A 24,201-nucleotide genomic window follows, 5' to 3' on the forward strand; every position below is an offset into this window, starting at 1 on the left:
TCCCTGTCTAGCAAGCAGGAAATACATTAAAAGGCAGAATAAAATTTGGGTATAATAGTACAACTGGAGCCACTGGAGAGCGGCTGTACAAATCACAATTCAGACAATGTAAAAGTATTAGGACAAATGTATTTACTTATCAGATTGAAAATCTTTTTCAGTTGCAAGATGAATATTGCATTTATAATACTTAGGAGAATAAGTGCTCATTCTGGTCGCTAAAGAAAGAGCAGGAGACAGAAATTTCCCATGGTAGAGGAGGAAATGGGTATTATTCTGCTAAAGGGGACTGGAAGCCTACAGAGCATGCCTCTGTTACACACACACACACACACACACACACACACACACACACACAGAGAACACACGGTAGGAGGAGGGTGCAGCCCAGTGAATAGAAAGGAAAACCTGAGAGAAAGCTGCAAGTTGAGCTCACATTAGGAGGAAAGTGGAAGGCAGGAGCAGAAATTAGGTACCGGGAGCAGGAATCAGAAGCTGGAAGAGACAAACAGGAACCTTCAATGAATACACAGCATTGGTGTGCCCTGGAGGGCTTTTTTCTGCAGCTGAGCTGAAACTCAGTTACAGACTCATATCCAAGAATAAGACCACATTTTCTTTCTTTTTCAAGTAACTCTGCTAATCGTGGCAAAATCAGCCTCACTCACATCTACCTGAGGCTAGATCAGAGTACCAGCTCAGAAGAGAGAGCTTTTATAGCCTTCACCCAAGGAGTGAACGATTCTTTAGTGTCTTTCTACCTCCCACACCCGGCCCCCGCATCAGTGGCTCCCTCTTGAATGGAGCCTTCCACAACAAGTGAAAAGGCATTCCTCCCCTTAACATCAAACTAATGGACTGCCAGCTCAACTATCTGACTAACTACAAGCTTCTGCCTCGCCAGACCTACCAGATTCCCATTATTCCTCTTCCTTTTTTCCATACACCCTTTTCAAATTATTTAATGAAGGTTGGTGCGGCAGCTGCCCAAGGGCCCTTATAGCATCATAAAGACAAGAGGAGCCCAACATGGTAACATGCCAAGTCAGAGTGGCTGTGGCTGTGCATTCCCTTTATTTCCTCTGTCCTGGGCTCTCAGCCACTTTTCTGTAATCTCCCCCATGTCTATTCAGACAGCAGGAAGCACAGTCAGTGCCCAAACCTCTACCGTTACGGTAGGCCTGGCCCACACCCCGCCCAGGCCGTCATGGTATGCCTGAACTTGCACAGCCACCTTTAAAGCACTGCCAATATTAGAGTGTCAGACATTTTTTATCTTTCCAATATATTTTTTCAGTTAGTAAGATGTTTTTTCGCCTCCCCTCCCTCACCATTTTTCAAATGTAGAAACTAAGGTACCAGGATGTCAGATGCCTTATAGAAGTTTGCACAGTCAATAAAAGAATTAAGATTAAAACTCAGAATTCCCGACTCACAAACCAATAGAGTATTTTCTCAATTGTCCTGGAATAAATTTCCATAACTAAAGGAAACCCTTTGGGGAAGGGAGCAGATGCTAACGAACTCAAATGAACATAATTTCACCACGGCATTGTGAACAAACGACAGTCTTCACTTTGTTTCAAATTAAAATATGCAGATAATATCTTCAGGATATTCAGGAATGAGTGAGAAAATATATAAATAATCGATGTCCCTAAACACTGTCACGTCTTTCCCATCTGAGGGATGTTACAGGCCTTCTGTAGATCAGCATCTACTTAAAGCTTTTTTACAATAAATTTTTATGACTTCATCTACATTCTTTCACTCTCTTGTCTCATATATATTTTTTAGTCTAATGAATGCTCCAGTTTGGGTACACGTCTGTGTGTGGGAGGGGAGCAGGTAGCAGCTGGCCATAAATGGTGAAGCTAATTAGCCTTTAGACACAGTGAAATCAAAAGAAAAATCTGTATTGATGTCAGGCCTCCATTCCTCAGATAGAACACTATAAAAAGCCTTTCATTTCCTCCTTACAATTTGTACAAAGTATCTGGGTAATTAAATTGAAATTCTTCACCATATAGTAAGTGCTTGGGCTGGCTCTCAACAGCCTTAACCCTTCCCCTAGCTTTCTGTGAAACTCTTTATGAAAGCATTTTGGAGATATTCACACCTTAAACAGATCCCTCTACATGTAGAGGAAGGGTTAGTGCTCTGAGAAAGCAGTAATGATGTAGGTAGTGAGAAAAGATTGTAGATGCCCTTCTAGCATAATTCTGGTAGATTTGCAAAATAGCATAAAACCTCCTACCCTGTCCATGGAGGAAGGGACAGGGCACAGAGGGTACAGCCTCTCATGCAGGCTGCCATGTTTTCTCTACACATCCATCAGCAGGACCAGCCTAGGAACCTGGGAGAGGGCTATCCTAGACCAGTAGGTGTTCCCAGGGCCAGTCACATCTCCTTCCTTATCCTCCCCCCAGAAACATTTAGGGAGTAACTTATTTCAGTGGGAGGACATAAAGCTTAAGAGACCTCTGGGTTTCTTGAGTTGAAAGGTTCTGATCCTTCCGACAGGGCCCACTGAGCTCTAGACCCAGAACATCTCTTTTGAGAAGGAACCTGCAACGTCAACTTCATTAGTGCCAAGTCTCATCAACTGAATTATCTGGCCAGTGTTCAAAATAGATAAAATCCTTACTTTTAAAGACCAGTATCATTTATGGGGTGTTTTTTTGTTTTCTGTATTTTTACTTTATTAAGCTAAAGTTTGAAATGAATTGAGTCTTTACCTTAGATGTCCTGTTTTCAATAACAGACAGGCAACGAGGAGCAGTTTTACCAGGATGTGTGGGATCCACAAATCTATTCTGAGTGAACAAGTTTATTCTTAGCTGTATGTAATTTCCCAGACTGGAGAAACAACTTCTGTTGCGTGGTCTATAGCCACAAGACCAGTTATGCCAGCAGGTCTTCCTATAAACACTAAAATATCTATATACTTGCCTGCAGAATGTAAAGAATAACTTTGAGGAAGAGAAAATAAATGGCCTGTGAATAAAGTGGAGATGTGATTGGGTACCACCCTGAGCTCTGTACACCATAACCATTTGAGCTTTGGACCATGGGCAAACATAGGCAGTGAGGCAGTTTACCCCTGTCTTTATACAATGTTCAAAACCTGAGGTGTATGTCTGGTGCAAGTAGGCTTGTCTGCATTCTACTGCTGGGTGACCAGAGCCAAAAAGGCAGGCATGAATCTGGGGCAGGTGCAGAGGGAGCTTTTCCTCCATCTCCTCTCCCTGGTGTGCCAGGAAGACCTAAGTGAGGTGCATTCTTTTGCACACTGCTCATCAGCTCAGACCCTGGAGTATGAATCAGGAGGAGTCCCAAAGGTCCAACCCAGGACCAGGAGATCTGGCCCAACAATTGAGGGAGGGAAGCAAGACTGGACTGACAATTCAAATATACTTGAGAACAGATTTTAGTTCTTAGATCAGCCATAGAATTTCCCTAGTCCCTCAGTCACGCAGAATCCATGGCCAAGTCAGCTTTGTTAGCTGTTCTTTGTCCAGAACCACAACCCAAGGACTCACATCTGGGCAGGGTTGCTGTTGGAGAGGAAATTAACCCCGTGGCATTTGCTACTTTATTGGACTTCAGATACTGGAAAAAAAAAGTGCTGATGCCAGCATGAGCAGAACTTCGAGGCCAGAAGAGAGGGTCATGTTAAGTACATGTGCAGATTCCATCACGCAGCTCAGTTCTTTCTCCCTCATTTACTTGCTTTCTCTTGCTACTTTCTTCACTTTTTGTTCCTTTCAATAAACCTTACTCCCCTCTTACATCTCTGCTTCCTCTAAAATTTTCATGTTTACCTTCTTCGCCCGACCTCCCATTTCCTGGATTCTCCCCTTTCCTCCCTTTGTTCCAAACCCTCACCTATGTCTTACCTCCACCCTTTCTTTTTTTAAATTTTTATTGGAGTATAGTTGATTTACAATGTTGTGTTAGTTTCTGCTGTACAGCAAAGTGAATCAGTTATACATATACATATATCCACTCTTTTTCAGATTCTTCTCCCATCTAGGTCATTACAGAGTATCTCCATCCTTTCTGTGTATTAGAACTTTCATCAAGAGACCAATCATGGGCTTCCCTGGTGGCGCAGTGGTTAAGAGTCCACCTGCTGATGCAGGGGACACAGGTTCGTGCCCTGGTCCGGGAAGATCCTACATGCCGCAGAGTGGCTGGGCCTGTGAGCCTTGGCCGCTGAGCCTGCGCGTCTGGAGCCTGTGCTCCGCAACGGGAGAGGCCACAACAGTGAGAGGCCCGCGTACCGCAAAAAAAAAAAAAAAGAGACCAATCATGCCTACAGTTGTGCGATAGAAACATGGCAGATGTGTGCATGAGGCTGAAGCAGTACAAACCACCTTAAAACTAATTCTACCTATTCAGTTTCTCTCAAATGTTAAAACCTTTGAAACAAAACCCAGCTACTTAAGAGAACACCAGAGGAGGAAGACACTAAAGAAGTATATGTTTGTTATTAACCAAGTGGGTAAATCAGCACTGCATTGGCAAAGGATTCAATTAAAACAAGTTAAGTGAGCAGCCTAAAAGAGGTGTTGGATTTTTTTTTAATCTTTGTTTGTTTGTTTGTTTGTTTTTGCCGTACGCGGACCTCTCACTGTTGTGGCCTCTCTCGTTGAGGAGCACAGGCTCCAGACACGCAGGCTCAGCGGCCATGGCCCAGCCGCTCTGCGGCATGTGGGATCTTCCCGGACCGGGGCACAAACCCGTGTCCCCTGCATTGGCAGGAGGACTCTCAACCACTGTGCCACCAGGGAAGCCCTATCTTTGTTTATTTTTATGGGAATATTTATTTGTTCATAGAAAGGGAAAATACTGCTTTTAAAAATTAGTGAATGAAAGGAGACCACAGATTGAGTAGCCTAGTAAAATTTTCCTAGGGTACAAACATTTTGGACATTCCTTAACATCTAATATTATAACCTAGTGTAAGTGTTATTTGAATGATCATTTTTATAGCAAATGGACTGGTCAACCCCCACTGGAATGCACACATTCTTTCTTTAAAAGCGCTGACCACCCACCAATCATGTTATGGTCAAATTCCTCAGACCAGGGAGCCACTAAATCTTTAACACTGCACATTCCCATCCAATGGGCTGATTTTAACAGATTTTTCATATTGCTCTTTTTATAGGTTTTTACCCATTCATAGATTTATGAATTTGGACTTAACAAGAAAAATGTCAGGTTATCTTCTTTAACTTTGGGTTTTCTTTCATGAGCTTTCCAGATTTCAGACTGGAGTGGTACCAGTGAGGCTTCCCACTCCTGGCTCAAACACCTGAGCAAAAGCAGCAAGATTTCCAGGGAAAGTGACTGGCTCAAGTGTGCCCTTATTTGGCATTTTCATCCCCAGGAAAGCAAAAACAGGTTATAATGAACATAAAGATAAAAGATGCAATGAGCTCTACTAGTAAACCAATGTCTACAAGGCTCCAAGAGAAACTGCCATCATACCTTCACTGCTTTGGGAGGAGAACTTTCAGAAAGGCCGGAAGCTCTGGCATCTGGACTTAGTGGCTTGGGATGCACAGGCTGCTGGAACTCACTCTTAACCTGGGAGTTACCTGCTTGAGTTAACAGAAGGAAGACATTTTATAGTATCTCAAGGGAAGGCTCAGAAAAGGTTCCTCCCCAAAGCAAATTTTAGGCACCTCCACTAAGGACACAGGTCCTTTCAACACCAGGAAAAAACATAGCTTTTCTGTTGAAGAAAAGCATTATTCTAATGCTAAAAACTATGCTCTTACGTTCTCTGTTCTCTCACAAGTCGGGGTGTCAACTCAGAGGCTTTCTCACCCTTTGCCGCATGCAGCGGGAATCCAAACCACCCTACATAAGGAAATTTCTGCCCTGTAGCATTTGTCATTTTTTAAGGCTGTTTATAGACTTTGATGGCTTTTTGGTAGTTAGCAATCCCAACAACTCCTTCTGGGGCGTTTCAACTGAACTTGGGAAAATGGGGGAATGTGAGGGGAGAAATTTCATAAGACATGCTCATGTATATGAGTGTGTATAATTTGACACCATCTTTTTGGTCAGTCCTATAGTGAACATCCATGGATGAAGATTATGGAAAAAGACTCCATAAAGTTTTTTTCATAGTCATTGACGTGTCACCTGCATAAGTTAATTTCCTGCCAATATATTTGTTTTATGGAAAACTCAGAAGAGGCACAGAGAAGTCATTCACACAGTTGCTAAGGAACCATAAAAGAATCCCTAAAATCTAGAGTTATGTCAACAAAGTACTGAAAGATTAAGGCTTATTCTTCAAAAAAATGTTTTGCAAACCTAGTCAAAACTCAGAAAAATTTCTAGTCCAAGCAAAATGACTGCAAAAGGAATGTTCTTGGATTCAAGCAGCAAGTTTCTAAAATTTTAAGGCAGGGTTTACTAGAGATCTGTTTAGCTGATACTTCAACTTCTTCCTGAGTTTTCGATGTCTAGTAAACTAATTAACCTGAGGAGAAGCTAGAAATCCATATATATTAAAAAATAATACACTGAACATCAGAATCAAAAGTGGACATAGTAAATTAAAAAACAAAGGTTTTTGTCTTTGGGAGAAGAGAGGCTCAAAATGATTCCAAAACAGGATGAAAAGGTGATCAAATTCAGCACCCCCAGGAAACTGTCTAGAATCTAACCAGAGGGAGGATTATAGTACCTATTTAGATAAATAAGAAAAAGATATTTTTTAAAGGTTACTCAAATACCAATTCTTTATTCCTGTAAATGAATAAAGTCCTTCTTGGCCAACCTTCTATTAAAATGAAACTTCAAAATTATAATTTTTATTTTTATTAACCCTGAAAAGGTTTGGTACAAAAGACAGGATAAGTTCAATGAAAGAAGCATCAAAAGTATTCAGCTGGCCACAAGTTAATCATATTTCATTGAATTTAACTTCTCTCTTAGGCATGGGATGTGTGAAGGGTACTCAAGCACCAGTCCTTAAAACCAAGTGAAAGATCTGATCAGCTACATTACTGGGTTTAATATGTTACACATTCTCAGCACTGACAGAACTGGGGACCACCCCCGCCAACCAAACAGGGGCTAGAGAACAAGACCCTCTTCCACCAGACCTAAGAATGAAAGCTTACGGGAATCATCCTCAGCAGGGGCAGAACGGGCTGTCAGGCTATTCTCAGATGCAGAAACCTAGAAAAAGAAAGGCAGGGTGGGGGGAGGGGGGTGGATTAAGAATCACGTTAAAAATAAAAGAGCAAACTGCTATTAATGCCATTAAAACCTGCTGACTCCAGTCAGTCACTGGCTGCCTGGGGGAAATAATGGCCCCCAGAACAGCTGAGCATTTAAACAAGAGGCAGCAAAATGTCTTTTATGAGGATATTAACATGCCTCTCAATTATAGAGTAACTCAAATAACAGACTGCAAGCAACTGCCAAAAGTGTGCATTATCTTCCTTTATAAAAGAAGTTCTAAACCATATCTTTGTACTCTCAAAAAAAAAAGGTGGGGGGTGGGGAGGGTACAAAACAAAACCCTCTATCAGGGAGAGCAAAGCTCATCACGACAAACCACAACTATAACTCACTCCAAGGCAAGATAAAGTCTTTACATACAGGAACTATTCTTTTATTTTCTTAACTCCTTATTTCCCAAACAAATGCATTCTGCTGAAACAAGCTTGCTGGTACAGAAGACCTTCTGATAGCTATAAAACAAATTTATCTAAAACCAACCTTTGGTATTATCTTCAAGGTTAGTTTCCCTTTTTAGTTCTGGTCTCAAAATGGCAATGTTTAACAAGATGGCAAACCTTATGTACAGGTGATTATTTTCCCCATTTGGCATCAAATTTAAATAAAAGTACTTTCTACCAGCTCTCTCTCCTTTCTACTGGCCCCTAGGCCTTCCTGGTATCTTCCTCCACACTCAAAATCATGAAGGGTTGGGACTTCCCTGGTGGTCCAGTGATTAAGAATCCGCCTTCCGATGCAGGGGATGCGGGTTCGATCCCTGGTCAGGGAACTAAGATCCCACATACCGCAGGGCAACTAAGCCCGTGCGCCCCAACTACTGAGCGTGCGTGCTCTAGAGCCTGCGCGCCGCAACTAAAGAAGCCCACGCACTGCAACGGAAAGACTCCACATGCCGCAACAAAGATCCCACGTGCTGCAACTAAGACTCAAGGCAGCCAAATAAATAATAAATAAATATTAGAAAAAAAAAAAGAAAGAAGGAAATGCAGAGAACTTCTAGTGAGGTTATGAGGAAGGAATTCCCCCCCCTCTAAAAAAAATCACGAAGGGTCAAGAGGTGACCCAATGTGTACTCCTCGTGAATATTCTTTCATTCAGATGTCAGGGATTTTATGGGTGATGCTGAGTGTTTATATCAGGATGTCTAATGTACTGAATAAATTTACAATGGAGATTAAGTTGTTGGCTGACTGCAGCGTGGTCATTTTTTTCCCCTTTATTCTCTGTTCATTACAGGAATTCTGACATGGTATAAAACAAACCAGTATAATAACAGTTAACATTTATTAAATGCTTACTATGTTCCAGGTATTGGAATGACCACTTTACATGCGTTATTTCATTTAATGATACGAAATAAATTTTCTGAAAGTTGTGCATGGCCATAAAAAGCTCTTCAATTCTTGCTAAGTTAGGAGGTGCACCCATTCCAGGATGTCCTTCTTTCACCTCCAATTTAGTCACCTTGAACCTGCAGGGTAAACTTAATGCCAATCATGACATCATTGCACACGCCCAACCAAATGACTTCACTGCAGGAATAGCCAGGAGACAGCAAGTGAGATTTTGCTCAAACATTTCATTAAAGAAAAGCACAAATTCATTCACAAGAGGAGAAAGGGAAGAACAATACCTTGACAAAATATTCTATTTCAGGCAAGTTTACCCTGGCATTAATGTCCTTTTGTAACAAACTGAAGTTCAAATAGTTCTTAGGTATTGGTTAACAAAAGCTAGGCAAACAGCCAAAAGGATAGCTGACGCTCTGAAAAATTTTATGAATTTTAAGGCAGCCAAGGGTTCACGAACCTACAGTATACACTTGAAGACTATGTACTATCTTTATCTCCTCTCTTCCCCACCCACTTCCCAATTTGTGATTCAGCTGCAATGATACCCTTTTAGGCTATAACTAAAATGTTCTGATCCTCCAATTCAGCTCAGAGTTCCAGGTTCAAATCAATACGAAGACAATCAAGAAAGAAACATGAAATTAGATATAGGGACAATCCAAGCATGATTTTCCAGATGATCATTTCTCAAATTATGCTCCAAGGACAGATGGGAGGATTTCAATGCTAGGAATATTTTTTTCTCTTAAATGTCTTTTTGACAGTATATAAGAAAAATTCCAAACATATCACTTATACATAAGACATAATCTCCCACTTAAAAAATGGGAAAACCAGGCAGTCTAATGAGAGAACTCACTTGATACATGACATGTGACATGGAAATAATGCCTGAGCCCACTGTTTCAAGGATGTATATAATTTGATTATTTTATGATTATGAAACACATTACTGCCACGTAGTTTGTCTTATTATCTCAAAATACATTTGTGATATAGTTTTGTAAAATAAAGCGATTTAATGTTCCTAAATTTTTTCCTGTTCTATTCTTTGAGTCAAATATTGTAGCCATTAATCTGAGACTATTTTTCTGTGTGTCTACTTTGGTCCAAGTATGTAGTATATCTCATGAGTTCCTGTTGGTATGCTGTCAATATATCTATTTTTAAGTCTGTTATAATCAAATAAGTTTGAGAACTATTGCTCTTAACCCATTTTAATTATCTCCTCACCTTTTGTACATTGGCCTCAAGGGTGTTAATATGTGTAACAGAAACAATGACTACACTCCTATTAGTCACTGTAATAGACTTGAAAGCTCTTTCTCCTCATCTAACTTAACATTTGATTATCATATTGACAGAAAGACCAACGAGACTGGGTAATAGATTGGCAGAGAAAATGATAAATGTACCTGACATATATATTGTTACTTAATCCAACTAAGCCATCCATCTAACCATAAATGTATAAAACCTGATTTGCTTAAAACCTTCCCATGGCTTTCCTCTGACGCAGGACTACAATCATACTCTTAAGGGTTTTTCAAGACCCACCCTGGCCCTCTCCCTCCACCTGTCTCTTACCATTGCCTACAGGTACTTCATGCTCCAGCCAAGTCATCTTGGTTGGGTTCTCTGGTTTCCAAACCTCTGTTGTGTCTCCCTGGGATACCCTTCTCTTTCTTTACTCAGCTTTCCCCTTATTCACTTGGCCTATTTCCATACATCCCTCAAGACTTGGCTCAGATATCACCTTCTTTTTTTTTTACATTTATTTATTTATTTATTTATTTTTGGCTGTGTTGGGTCTCTGTTGTTGCATGCGGGCTTTCTCTAGTTGCGGTGTGCAGGGGCTACTCTTCGTTGCAGTGCGTGGGCTTCTCACAGCGGTGGCTTCTCTTGCTGCAGAGCACAGGCTCTAGGCACGCAGGCTTCAATAGTTGTGACATGTGGGGGCTCAGTAGCTGTGGCTCACGAGCTCTAGAGCACAGGCTCAGTAGTTGTGACGCATGGGTTTAGTTTCTCCACAGCATGTGGGATCTTCCCGGACCAGGGCTCGAACCCGCGTCCCCTACATTGGCAGGCGGATTCTCTCTCTTTTTTAAAAATACTCTTCTGTAATGTGATTATTTATTTATTTATTTATGGCTGTGTTGGGTCTTCGTTTCTGTGCGAGGGCTTTCTCTAGTGGTGGCAAGCAGGGGCCACTCTTCATCGCGGTGCCCGGGCCTCTCACTGTCGCGGCCTCTCTTGTTGCGGAGCACAGGCTCCAGACGCGCTGGCTCAGTAGTTGTGGCTCATGGGCCCAGTTGCTCCACGGCATGTGGGATCCTCCCAGACCAGGGCTCGAACCCGTGTTCCCTGCATTAGCAGGCAGATTCTCAACCACTGCGCTACCAGGGAAGCCCCCTGGCAGGCAGATTCTTAACCACTGTGCCACCAGGGATGTCCCAGATATCACCTTCTTGAGGAAGTCAGGTTAAGGGTCCTCAGTCCAAGCTTCCATGGCCCCTCATAGCCCTTGCATGGCACTTGTTACACTGTTTTACAATAGCCAACCTACACTCATCTCCCTCCTACTCTGTTAGCTTCCTTGCAGGTAAAGACCACGTGGAATGGTTTGTTCACATTTAGTTGCTAAGCTCAGCATTGCCTGTCCTTAGCATAGTGCCTAGCTTTCAAAATACTTTGAAGTGAAAGAATGACATTTTCTTGCATAAAATGTGTTAAATTAATAATATACAAATAACTTTGAAGATGATATCTCTATTCAAACCAGATTTTTAAAAATTACTTAAGCTCTATGTCCTCTGAGCATTTGCTGAGCAAAAGAATTTTCCAATGAAGGTTCATCATTTGGTCAGCTATAAGTTGCAGAGCTCCCCAACCAAAATTATGTGACCTCCAAAAAAGACAATCTGTCCTGGCAGCTGTTACCAAATTCCCAGACACTCTACAGCCTAGAGTTAGAGTTGTTTCTAATTTTAAGCATCTAATTTAGAACACATGCTTCCCTGGCAAATGGACATCAGACTTTCCAACCCACCTTTTCTCCATCCTGATGGGCGATGCAGACCTCAGGACCTGGGGGCACATTCTCCTTTTGCTCCAATTTATGAGTTTTGATTTCACCACCACTAGCTCTCAACTCATTCTACAAAATAAAAATAGTCTGTGAATTAAAAAAAAGTCTCACGATTCTCTTCATAGCACATCTATTAAATAAACTTGGAATGTTAAAAAAGAAATTATTTTAAGAGGCTTTAAGTCAAATCAACCCCCTAACTCTCACAAGCAAAACCCATTGACTTGTGAAATCACAAAAGCAGCTTTGTGGACACATACCTCAGAGTTAAATATTTATACAACTAGTCTAAAACTGGATGCTCATTAGAATACAGACACACACACAGACCACCCCCCCACCCCGCATACAATGTTCTCGTGATTCACTCTTCTAGCAGCAGAGCTTGTGGGAATGCAAAGCTGGTGAGTTTTACCAGAAAAGACCATTCTGGAGCAGGGGAAAGGAGATGCCAAGTGCCAATAATTAAGAAAATATACTGACCATATATATATAAATGCCCGGCCTGGAAAGAGAGACAGCAATGATGTATACATATAAAAATTGAAATTATACTTAATGATACCATAAAACAGCCTTTCTTTGTGAGACTTTCAAAGACATGTTTTTAGCATAAAATTCATTCAGTATACTAAAGACATACCTTATTCTACTTCTCATAATAGAGCTTCAACATAAAAAAACAGGCATAAGGAGTCAGAAGGAGTAAGTGTAAACATATTTGTTTTCCTTGCAAAGAACACTTGGGGCAAAATATTAAAATTGACTTTATTACTAGATCCATAATCAGTACAGAGGTAGATGAATACGGACATTTCCTACCTTTAGTCTGCTAGTTATCTAGTACCTTTCTGTTCTCTGTGATTCTTTAGGCATGGGGAGAAAAAGAGCGATTTATGGCCACAAGGCCAATGAAGGGAGTGTGAGAGCGACTGACTCAGGTGTGGAATTCCAGGTTGAGGCCTACAGCTCTGGAGGTGCGTCTACGAGGAGGAGCTGGCAGCCAGCACTATAGAAACCAACAGTACAAGAGCCCAAAACTCATTCGTGACCCCATCTCAAAGCCCAGCCTCTGGAATCACTGCCAGAGAGAGTGCGCCTTGCTACAACCATGCTCTGTAAGAGGCCTGAGAAATTCTTTGGGGATGAGATAAAACATGCTTTTTACAAGAATTCCTTAAGACTTCTCAACTCTTAAAATTTACAGAGCAGGCGAACCGCAATGCAGAAACTCTTATTTAGGAGTTAAAAAACAAAGTCACTGAACAGGTTTTTCCACTTAGGGAGTCACCTGGTAAGAATGTTTATAGCAGGAGGGCACTGAGAAGCAGCAAAATCCTGTAACAGAGGGAATTAAGCTCCACAGATCATCTGTTTGCTGTATCTCCTGACCTGCCTTTTAAGAGAAGTCTAAATTTGCTTATTTTTCACACCCCAGTGAATAACAAGCCTGTGATGTTCCACTTCGCTACTGATTTACACACAATATCTCTTCTTAAACCGATACTGAAAAATCAAGATGAGATTACTCACTGCCTAGAGACTTAGTCCACCAATAAATACTACTGGAAAATGCATACTTCATAAGGTGGGGGAAAGAAGGCTCAGCTCCTGGAATACACATTGTGATTTCTAACAGGCACTAGTTCAGCCTGCCAAATAAAAGTGAATACTGTTCTTCCAATTTTATTAAAAAATAACAATCAAGAGATTAATAATTTGTCATTTGAAATCTTAGAAGGAACAACTGTTTGAAAGATATATATGTATGTGTACATGTGTATATACGTGTGTGTACTTATGAATAAATGGCATTTAAAAGGCAACTTCAAATAAACAGTTCAGTCGTGTCCTCCTGCCAGTTAAGCCTAGGAAAGTATAAAGTGGAAAGACCCTCCACTCTACTTAGAATACGACATTTTTGTGCTTACTGAGTACGTCATCTTCCTGTCATTTCTCTCCCTTTTTCCTATCCACTATTCTATTTGTTTAGAAAATTATTACATCATAAGAAGTAAAGATTAAGTAGACCCTATGTTGTATGATTTCATTTACATGATATGTTCAGAACAGGAAAATCCATAAAGACAGAAAGTAGATTAGGGGTTGCCAGGGGATGAGGGAAGTGGGGAATTGGGAGTCACTGCACAGGTATGGGTTTCTTTTTGGGGTGATGGAAAATTTCTGGAATTAGACAGTGGTGATGACTGCACAACCTTGTGAATATATTAATTGCATATTTAAAAATGGTGATTTTTATGTCAGGTGAATTATATATCAATAAAAATTGCAAAAATCACCCCATCCCACATTAATGTTGAATATATTCAATATTTCTCTCCAGTATTCTCCCTTTCTTCTCTCAAAAACAAATATAAGTGTATATGTTAAAACTAATAAAATACTATCAATACTTCTTCAACAACAACAAGATTAAGTAAAAGAGACAGGAAAATTCTCAATGACATTACTGGATGGTAACATCACACAAAAAAATGAGCGGGGTGGGAATGAGGCCTAGGAAAGCAAAGTCAGGATTAGAACATGGTGAGGATTACGAATGAAGCTAGGGTAGGATTTATGTGAAGAGAGAATGGCTGGGGACCAGTAAGGAGCCAAGGCTCACAGGTCAGGGTCTGGGAGACACTTTTAGTTCCTGTGCTCAGTGACCATTTGCTGGATGAGTGAACGAATGAATGATGCTGAACACATACTGTATAGTTGGTGGAACTGCTTTGTTTGGACACAGCTGCCTGGTACTTGGCCATTCGATCCTTTATGGAGGTTTCTGACAGGCGTGGGAACTCCAGATTTCGCCTACTCTCGCTTTTCTCTGAGTTGAATGATGAAGGTGACAACTGACCTGTAAGCATGCAAACAATGTGCTTTATTAGAAGATAAAATGCGATTTGAATGATTTCAAGATTCTAAATTTTGGGCTATTGTAATCTAATATAATCAACCTCTTCTATTAAGAATACAAAGAAGGGGGACTTCCCTGGTGATGCAGTGGTTAAGAATCAGCCTGCCAATGCAGGGGACACAGGTTCAAGCCCTGGTCTGGGAAGATCCCACATGAGGCGAAGAAACTAAGCCTGTGCGCCACAACTACTGAGCCTGCGCTCTAGAGCCCGTGAACCACAACTACTGAGCCCACATGCCACAACTACTGAAGCCCTTGCGCCTAGAGCCTGTGCTCCACAACAAGAGAAGCCAACGCAATGAGAAGCCCGCACACCGCAACGAAGAGTAGCCCCTGCTTGCCCCAACTAGAGAAAGCCCATGCAGGGACAAAGATCCAACACAGCCAGAAAATAAATAAAATTAATTAATTAATTAATTTTAAAATAATACAAAGAATGAAATCAGGATTATAACTGTCACTTATAAGGTAACATTCACTTACTTTCCCAACATTAAAAGGAGAACCCTTACCATCACTGAGTGTTATATATTTTTAAATTTTTTGTTCATTTAACATGTGAAAAAATTAGATGGCAATGCCATTTTAATTTGCATTTCTTTGATTCCTAGGAGGCTGATGGTTTCCTGTATTAATTGATTTTATATTCTTTTGTGAAGTGCTTGTATATGCCCCCTTTAAAACATAATAATTCTGCTCTCAAGGTGTTATGTTAGCATCAGTAATACAGGATAACCAATCTTGACAGGGGATAATGTCCATCCATGGGAGCCCTCAAGCCCCAGATGACCATGAAGCCAAAACTGTCGATAACAGTACTTCCCTTATAATCCTGCAAAGTTACCCTTTGGTTAACACAGGTTACTGTTGATAAAGTTGGATTAAAAATACAGAGACACTATTTGGAAAAAGCAATGAGATTTGGGGATGGCTTGTATCTAGCAGCCTTTCTTTTCATTTGTACCACTCTTCCTTTAAAAGCATCAGATTTGAGGTCACAAGGTATTGTTACTAATGAGTACTTCCTAGAAAATTTCCCACACATGGAACTCTCTGCTTACCTGGGCCTATTTCCAAGTCATCCAGAGAATAGCTGTTTTCAGAGATCTTTCTTCCACCTGCACTTCGGCTTTGGGCCCGAAGAATCTGTTTGGAAAACAAAACCCAGCAATAAGCTTTGCAGTGAGGATGGGAAATCTTGACGCAATGTTCAAAAAGGAGACCTGCAAATCTCCTTTATAAATAAAATCCAGTAGAGATTAGATTTTATATTAGTTTTTATATACAACAGAGTGTGTTTTTAGTATTATAAATATCAAGCACTACATATTCACAGGTGCCCAGGGGAAAATAAGTAACTCTATATAGGTAATGCTTTCTGTGAAATATCACTGCCTAACCACCTTAACCAGAAAGCCTCAGAATTTAACAGTCACTGGAGCAGAATCCTCATGTCCCAGATGAAAATGATGTGTCTCCAAACTGCCAAGTCCTGATAGCAGTATCTTCTGTTGGCCTTCTCCGTCCCATTCTATCCCTGCTGTTGCTGCCTCGTTCATGTCTTCATCATCTTTTCCCTGGACTACTGCATTACCTTTCTTTTCTTTCTTTCTTTTTTTTTTAAAGGAACATTTATTTATTTACTTTTTGGCTGTATTGGGTCTTTGTTGCTGCACACGGGCTTTCTCTACTTGTGGTGAGCAGGGCTGTTCTTCACTGCGGTGCACGGGCTTCTCACTGCGGTGGCTTCTCGCTGCGAAGCACAGACTCTAGGTGCGCGGGCTTCAGTAGTTGTGGCTCATGGGCTCTAGATCGCAGGCTCAGTAGTTGTGACACACGGGCTTAGTTGCTCCGCGGCATGTGGGATCTTCCCAGACCAGGGATCGAACCCGTGTCCCCTATGTTGGCAGGTGGATTCTTAACCACTGCACCACTAGGGAAGTCCTTGCATTACCTTTCTAATTGGTTCTTCCACTTTCCAATCAAGGCTCTATGATGCTGTCATTATCCCAAGTAAAACAAAAAAATTATCCCCAAATATAAATCTATGTTACTTGACTTCCCAGGTGCGCAGTGGTTAAGAATCCGCCTGCCAATGCAGGGGACACGGGTTCAAGCCCTGGTCTGGGAAGATCCCACATGCCGTGGAACAACTAGGCCCATGCACCACAACTACTGAGCCTGTGCTTTGGAGCCCACGTGCCACAACTACCGAAGCCCACGCACCTAGAGCCTGTGCTCCTCAAGAAGAGAAGCCACTGCAATGAGAAACCTGTGCACTGCAATGAAGAGTAGCCCTCGCTCGCTGCAACTAGAGAAAGCCCGCTCGTAGCAACAAAGACCCAATGCAGCCAAAAATAAATAAATAAATAAATAAAAATTTTAAAAACCTATGTTACTCTCTTGTTCAAAATTCTTTAAGGATTCCTAATCACTCCTTGAATTAAATCTAAAGTGCTTAGTATGTCAGAAAAGACCAGTTCTAGATCTGGTCCCTTCCTACCCTCTCTGGGTATTATCTTCCTCACCGCTTACCCTCCAGGAAAAGCAAACCACTGGGAGGTCCATGATATTGTAAATGAGTTCCCTCTACCTGGGTTACTCTTTTATCCTTCTGTTGTCTAACAGTGCCTGTTCCTTCAAGACTCAGTGTAAGCTAAGCAACAGTCCCTCTGCATCTGCCCTACCTCTCTTCCATAAATCTAAGTAGCCCTTTCTCTGTTCTCAAGGACCTGGACACACTTCCATTACAATGCTTAACAAATTGTTGCGCATCCCTATACTGGACTGGAATCTTAGTTTACTGAGGGCAGAGACCATGCTTTTATTTTTTAATTAATTAATTAATTGATTAATTTTTGGTTGTGTTGGGTCTTCGTTGCTCCGTACGGGTTTTCTCTAGTTGCGGCGAGTGGGGGGGTACTCTTGGTTGTGGTGCGCGGGCTTCTCATTGCAGTGGCTTCTCTTGTTGCTGAGCACAGGTTCTAGGTACGTGGGCTTCAGTAGTTGTGGCACGTGGGCTCAGTAGTTATGGCTCACGGGCTCTAGAGCTCAGGCTCAGTAGGTGTGGCGCACGGACTTAGTTGCTCCACGGCACGTGGGATCTTCCCGGACCAGGGCTCGAACCAGTGTCTTCTGCATTGGCAGGTGGATTCCTAACCACTGCACTATCAGGGAAGTCCTATTTCTTATTTTTTAAATAGAAAAGTGGAAGGTACAGATTTATTTAATAAAAAAAAAATGATTCCCGTAAATTACTACATTTGTATCTCTCAAATTTAGGGTAGATCTCTAATGAAAGTTCCAAATTCTAATTTTACGACTAGAAAAGTAACTCAAGAAAGCCACTTAGTAAGTATCAGAGGATGTTCCCAGACATAAAACACAGACAGTATGTCATGTTTATTCAGCTTACAATGAGAGCCTTCAAGCAGATCCTATCATTGAAATCTCAGTTTATTTCCAGATAACTTAACGTGGAAAAGATGTCTGAAATCCAGTATGACAGGAGACAAGAGTAAAACATTTAACTCCCTTTTGAATTCAACATTAGTAAGTAATTATTAAACCTTTAAGTTCAATGGACTAATCAACCAACAATAAAGTTTAAGACAGTGAACTATCCCTTTTTCAAGTCCTCCCCACCCCCACCCCCCCGCCCCCCAGCCCTCTCTCTCTCCTTGGAGATAGAAAATATGCCACTTCAGAAATCAGAGCCAAGGATTTGGTTTGCTTGTACCCTACCAAAAAAAATACAGTTTCTAGCAAATTCAATATACATTTAATGTACTGCATCTCCAGTCATCTTTGCTATTTACATTATTGGTTGAATCTATTTACAAAAACAAAAAAACTAAAAGAAGCTGTAGCAACTCTAACCTTGCCACATCATACTCAGGTCAGCTGCACCAACATCAGTCACATCCACATGACTCCTATGATGCAACACATTCTTGCTCTGGGAACAGCCTACCACTTGGAAATGAAGATCATCAGCCAAAGTGAAAAGATAAGTTTGGCAGAATACCCTCCATCCACATTTTTCTGTTTTTAAAACATTTCTCATTTGCAGACAGTTAAAGGAAATTCCAAAGATTTATTCCAAACGCTGCTGCACTGTAAAATGATCATTATAAAAACTAAAATTTTCAGGGCTCAAAAAGGGAGAAAGCCTGGAAATACACTTTTTAAAAAAAAAAAAAAAAAACCAAAAGGGAATGGGTTCTGCAGTCTTAACACTGGAGCAATATTTCAAATATTTACATTCTGTCAAAGGTAAAGTTCAAGCATAATTCCAAGAGTATGTGTTACATGTTGCAACCTGCTAGGAGTTTAGTTTTCTGTTTGTGCTTGAAGTTCCTACACTGGTGTTATTGAGAGCAAGACCATTTAGAACCAGAACACATGCCCTGCAAGGTTCTTTGGTTTTAGATGCATAAAATTTCCCATCTTTGCTAGCTTTTTATTTAAATCTTTGGGTTAAATAAAGAGCCATTCCCCCCCCCCCAAATTCATGAGGGTTCAATACTCTGAATTATTTTCTTTCATCTATTAAAAAAGTGAATCTGCAAAGTCATTTGGTCTTAGAGAAAAATAGAAAAACGTCTCTGGAAATCAAAGCTATACTGACACTGGTTCTGAGGAGGAATACAGCTCGGAGATTAGATGGCTTTTAATGAGCTCCCAGGTGAAGCACTATGCATTTCTTTTAATATCTTTCCACCTCCAAACCACTCAAATATAAAGAATGACAAGATCCCTGTATACCTGAAATGAACACAATATTGTAAAGCAACTATACTTCAAAAGAAAAAAAAAAAAACACCAAAACCTCAAGGTCTCAAATTCATTAACTATTAATTTTTGATCCTCATTTTACAAGTGGTAATCTGAGGTTCAGGAAGAAGGTGGGGTTTCCTCCAATATTTCTCAAGGAAAGTAAAGGAGCACAAAAAGAAAAGAAAAAAAAAAAAAAAAACCAACAAACACCAGGAATTCTGATACTGAAATACTCTTCTGTAACACATTTTTATTACATTTCAATCTTTTCTATTCAGATGCCTGAGGCAGACTTAATCATCATAATCTGTTAAGAGAGAAAAGATAAGACACTTTAAGACTTTCTGGAATTTCCTAAGGCTTGGCCTCACCCCACCCCACAAGTCCTCCTTCCTGTCAGCTGACTGCAGCAACTCTCATTAGTGTGACTACCCCTTAAATATTTTCACTGAATCCATAAACCAAATGCATCAACATTTACCGGTAAGAAAATAATAGTCTGGGGCTTTTAGCCAGTAGTCTGTAGAATTTCTTTTCTCTGAAAAGTTTTCTTTAAGAAATAAAGTAAGTTAGGTCCCAAATGTCAAGTAAAAAGCAGGATTTCCTGTCCTGTGTACCCCTATTTTCAGGAAAAATTCTCTTTAAAAGTTGATTCTCAACACTTTAATTTACTGAGAGCCACTTCCTTCAACCATTCAACTTTGACCTTCCTTCAGACTCTCTCATCCCTCCAAAGTCAAGTGTGGAGGAAGGATGGCTTTTAGGGAAAAATGGGACTTTGCTCAACTATGCATAGAGATCATATGGTGTAGATAAAATCTGGCCTTAATTTCTCAAAATACTGAGAGAGAAACATTTCCTTCTCCAGGGACCCTTGCAGAAAAAATACAGCTCATTTAAGTACAAAATACACACAGAAGGAGCACTTATCTCCAGGCAGGGGGATATCTCTCTCTCTCTCTCTACATATATATGAGTATATATATATATGTGTGTGTGTGTGTATATATATATATATATATATACACACACACACACATATATGTATAAATATGTATACATATATATGTATAAATATATATAAATATTTTTATATATGTGTGTGCGTATATAGATAGATAGATAGATAGATAGATAGATTTTTTTTTTTTGGTTGCACTGCGTGGCTTGCGGGACCTCAGTTCCCCAACCAGACTGAACCTGCGCATGGCAGTGAAAACCCTGAATCCTAACCACTAGACCACCAGGGAACTCCCATATTTTGTATTTCTAAGTGTTCTATAAAAATTATGTATTACTCTTACAATTAGGAAGAAAAGAAAGGAAGGAGAGGTAATACTTCATATTTTTAAATTAATATAAATAGATAAGAATGATAAAAGCAAATGCCGATGAGGAGCTGCTGGGGAAGTAAATATGTCCTTAGAGTGTGCTAGTCGTGTTACAGAATTATGTCTTTTGACCACAGTAACATCATTCAGTAATATAGCCCCCCCATAACTAAACATAAAATGTTTCTGCCAAGATGCGTAGAGCTTTGTTTTATTAGGCTGGAAGAGAATCTAATTACTGGGGAATGATTAAAAAGTATAATGAAGTAACATATTGCCATAAAAGGATAACTACGTGAACTAGGAAGACACAAAGGAAGGTCTATATAAAAAAGACCAAACCAAAGATAAACCACACAAAACGGTGAGCACACAGTACCTAAAACCATGTAAAATCTAGTTATGCAACGATAAGGATATCATTGTGCACAATTGGTAAAGGTTACTCTTTTTTTTTTTTTTGCTGTACGCGGGGCTCTCACCGTTGTGGCCTCTCGCATTGCGGAGCACAGGCTCCAGACGCGCAGGCTCAGCGGCCATGGCTCACGGGCCCAGCCGCTCCGCGGCATGTGGGATCTTCCCGGACCGGGGCACGAAACCACGTCCCCTGCATCGGCAGACGGACTCTCAACCACTGCGCCACCAGGGAAGCCCACGGTTACTCTTTTTTCCAGGTTTACTTGGCTTTTTCTGATTTACTGTGTTTTGTGTGTGTGTGTGTGTGCGCGTGTGTGTGTGCTTGTTCAGATGACTAATTTATATAAGAAAAACAAACCTCCCAAACTCACAAGCTTCTAACTCAAGAGTTTTAGTACAAATCTCTTGCATTCCAGTGTACTTCTCTTCATTGCCCTGATGTTTTTTACTCAGTAAAAAGACTATAAAACGTAGGAAGAGGACAGATAGAAAGCTTAAGTCTTTGAGAAGACAGCTGTTAATATGTTTTAATTCTTTCCTGGTTTCCTTAGATTTCAAAAATATGTAAGGCCAGATGTTTTTATCTAATAAATAGCTATTATAATATCCATGAAGATAGTGTTTATGATAGAAGGGGTGCTACACAATTTCAGTTCTTGTTCTGATATTAATTAGCCACATGACATCAGGCATATCAGTTAATTTCTCTGACGTCAGCTGTTTCCATCTGTAAAATAGGGATTTTAATATCCTGCGAACAATGAGTTGAATTAAATAACCTTTTACAATCACTTATAGTTCTAGGATTTATGTCAACGATCTCGATAGGGATTTCTCACTCATTGTAACTCGTTAATGAATTAGAAGGCTAAAGGAAATGACTAATAAATTCATCTGGATACACACCTATGTTGTTTAATCCAGGAGTGAGTCCAGTAGCAGAAAGAAAAGGTGATTTTGTGCGGCAAATGATGTCTTTCTGGCCCCTACAAACTGTAATGTAGCCAACTAATGCTTAGAGAATATTCTGGTCTCCTGATATTACTTTTCAACATATTTTTATTTTAATGGAACCGGATAGAAACCAGTAAGTAGTTAACTGCCATGAAAATAAGCAGAAAAGACATGACTTGTCTCTAACTGACATATCAAAGACAGCCACTTAGGGCAACAAACAGAAAGATCAGGATTCCCTGACTGGCATCTTTATACCTGGATCCATTATCGTCTTACCACAAAAGACCAAAGGTTTACTCAGAGTTACTAACTAAGGTAAATAAAACTTAATTTATACGAGTAGGAGGTTTTTACAAGAAATGTACCACTACAGAGAGGTCAAAATAACACTAAGAACTTAAGCGTTCATCGACAGATGAATGGATAAAAAAGATGTGGTGTATATATATATATTGGTTTAATCCTGACCCAAGCAAAAGACAATACTTTAAGTAGGTTATGAAGGTAGAAATACACCTTCCAAATATTTGGTCTTTATTCTCCTTTCCAAGGATTTGTGTGAACCAAATAAGTTAGGAAACAACAGAAAGAATTGAGACTTAAGGAGCCTGTCCCTACATTGTTTGGTGATTTGAATAACTGCATCAAGGCCTTTGAAGATTATGGATTCAAATGTCAACATGATGATAACTGAATATTGGTTATAACTGCTTGATCAGCTTTCTCTTAAAAGAATGCCCAGAATAGTTACTCTGGCTACCTAAAACCCAGATCAACATATACATGGAGCTAGGGATGCTAAGCCACACTCAATGTATGTCACTGGGGGTTGGGAGGGGGGCTTCTTTTCCCTCATAACTTATAGGTTACATTAATCCATCCACTGCTCATTTGCTCATAGGAATTAGAAGTATCATGTTCAACTACAACATCTGACCAGAATAACCTATCTATTCACCAAAGGTAGAGGATAAGTAAGGAATAGCCTTTAATCAGTTCTCATTATTTATAAGTTATCTGAGTTCTAAGCTTCTTTTCTCCTTTTTATTAAATAAACACCAAGAGCCCAGTCATTGTGCTGACCACTGGGAGATAAAAGCATTATTACTTTGAAAGAATTATAGACTGGGGAGTGTATAAATTCATACATGACTAGTAAAGAAAGCATGATATAAGTGGCCAAAGAGAAGTAAAAAGAAAATGCTACAGGAGGGTCAGGAGGGTGAAGGTAATTTCATCTGGGAAAAAACTGAGGTAAGGTCTCACAGTCTTCAGAGACCTTGAGGAGTAAGATTTCAAGAGGTAGAAATTAGGGGAAAGATATGACTAATTTACAATGAGGAGTAATCCAGGGTTTGAGTATAAGATTAGCTATGAGACTGGAAAGGTAGGTTGAGCTCAGACTGTAGAAGACCCAAATATTAAATATGGATTAATTCTGAGACATCCAAAGTTTCTGATCAAGGGAATAACATAATTTACAACTATGTTTAGAAAAATAAATAGCAACAGTGTGGAGGATGGAAGGGAAGAAAAAAATGAGAGGCTAATAGGAAAGGTTGCAGCAATACCACAAGGCAAGATGTAATAAGGCTAAACCATAGAAGTAGATATGGGACCTCTTGGAAAGAATGGCCCATACTTGAGAGATGTGTAGACTTATGTAGATGGCTTAGTAAGTGACTGACCGAGAAGAGGTAGGCACAAAGAAGAACTGATCCCAAGCTTTACAGGCCAGGAGATGTGGTGAATGGTGATGCACTAAGGGACACCAGGGGTAAAGCAGGTTTTGGTTGGAAAGATAATGGATTCTTTTTTAGCCTTCTTGAATTTGAGTGCTTAAGGGATATTCATAAAGAGATGTGTGATCTGGCAGGCAACCACAAAATTGGGGCTGAAGCTTGGGTTAAGAATTCAAGATTAGAATCTAGTTTTGGGCTCCGTCTCTTAGAGTCCTGGAAAGAGATGAGACTACACAGGGAGGGAGAAAAAAACAGGCCTGCAGAGAAGAGATCAGGAAGAAAAGTGGACAAGAACAGAAACCATCTCAGACAAAAGGGAGCAAGAGAGACTGAGAAA

General features: G+C 40.3%; 1 protein-coding gene across 7 annotated transcripts in view; it reads right to left on the reverse strand.

Annotated features, from left to right (window-relative positions):
* The window catches only part of LIMA1 (LIM domain and actin binding 1), a 52,832-nt gene that overhangs the window by 6,103 nt on the left and 22,528 nt on the right, over positions 1–24,201 (reverse strand). For 2 of the 7 annotated variants that reach the window (XM_082635182.1, XM_082635177.1), the window contains exons 2-7: positions 15,700–15,784; positions 14,430–14,578; positions 12,131–12,220; positions 11,677–11,784; positions 7,134–7,209; positions 5,500–5,609 (exon numbers count right to left, since the gene is read on the reverse strand). In XM_082635182.1, coding sequence (XP_082491308.1) covers positions 5,500–5,609; positions 7,134–7,209; positions 11,677–11,784; positions 12,131–12,220; positions 14,430–14,578; positions 15,700–15,784 — 618 coding nt within the window. Of the gene's footprint in view, positions 1–5,499; positions 5,613–7,133; positions 7,210–11,676; positions 11,785–12,130; positions 12,221–14,429; positions 14,579–15,699; positions 15,785–24,201 lie in introns of all 7 variants that reach the window. The other 5 variants (XM_082635181.1, XM_082635179.1, XM_082635180.1 and 2 more) reach the window with 3 other exon arrangements.

Source organism: Mesoplodon mirus (assembly GCF_964341445.2).
Source record: "Mesoplodon mirus genome assembly, chromosome: 11".
In the NCBI taxonomy this organism is placed as follows: domain Eukaryota; kingdom Metazoa; phylum Chordata; class Mammalia; order Artiodactyla; family Ziphiidae; genus Mesoplodon; species Mesoplodon mirus.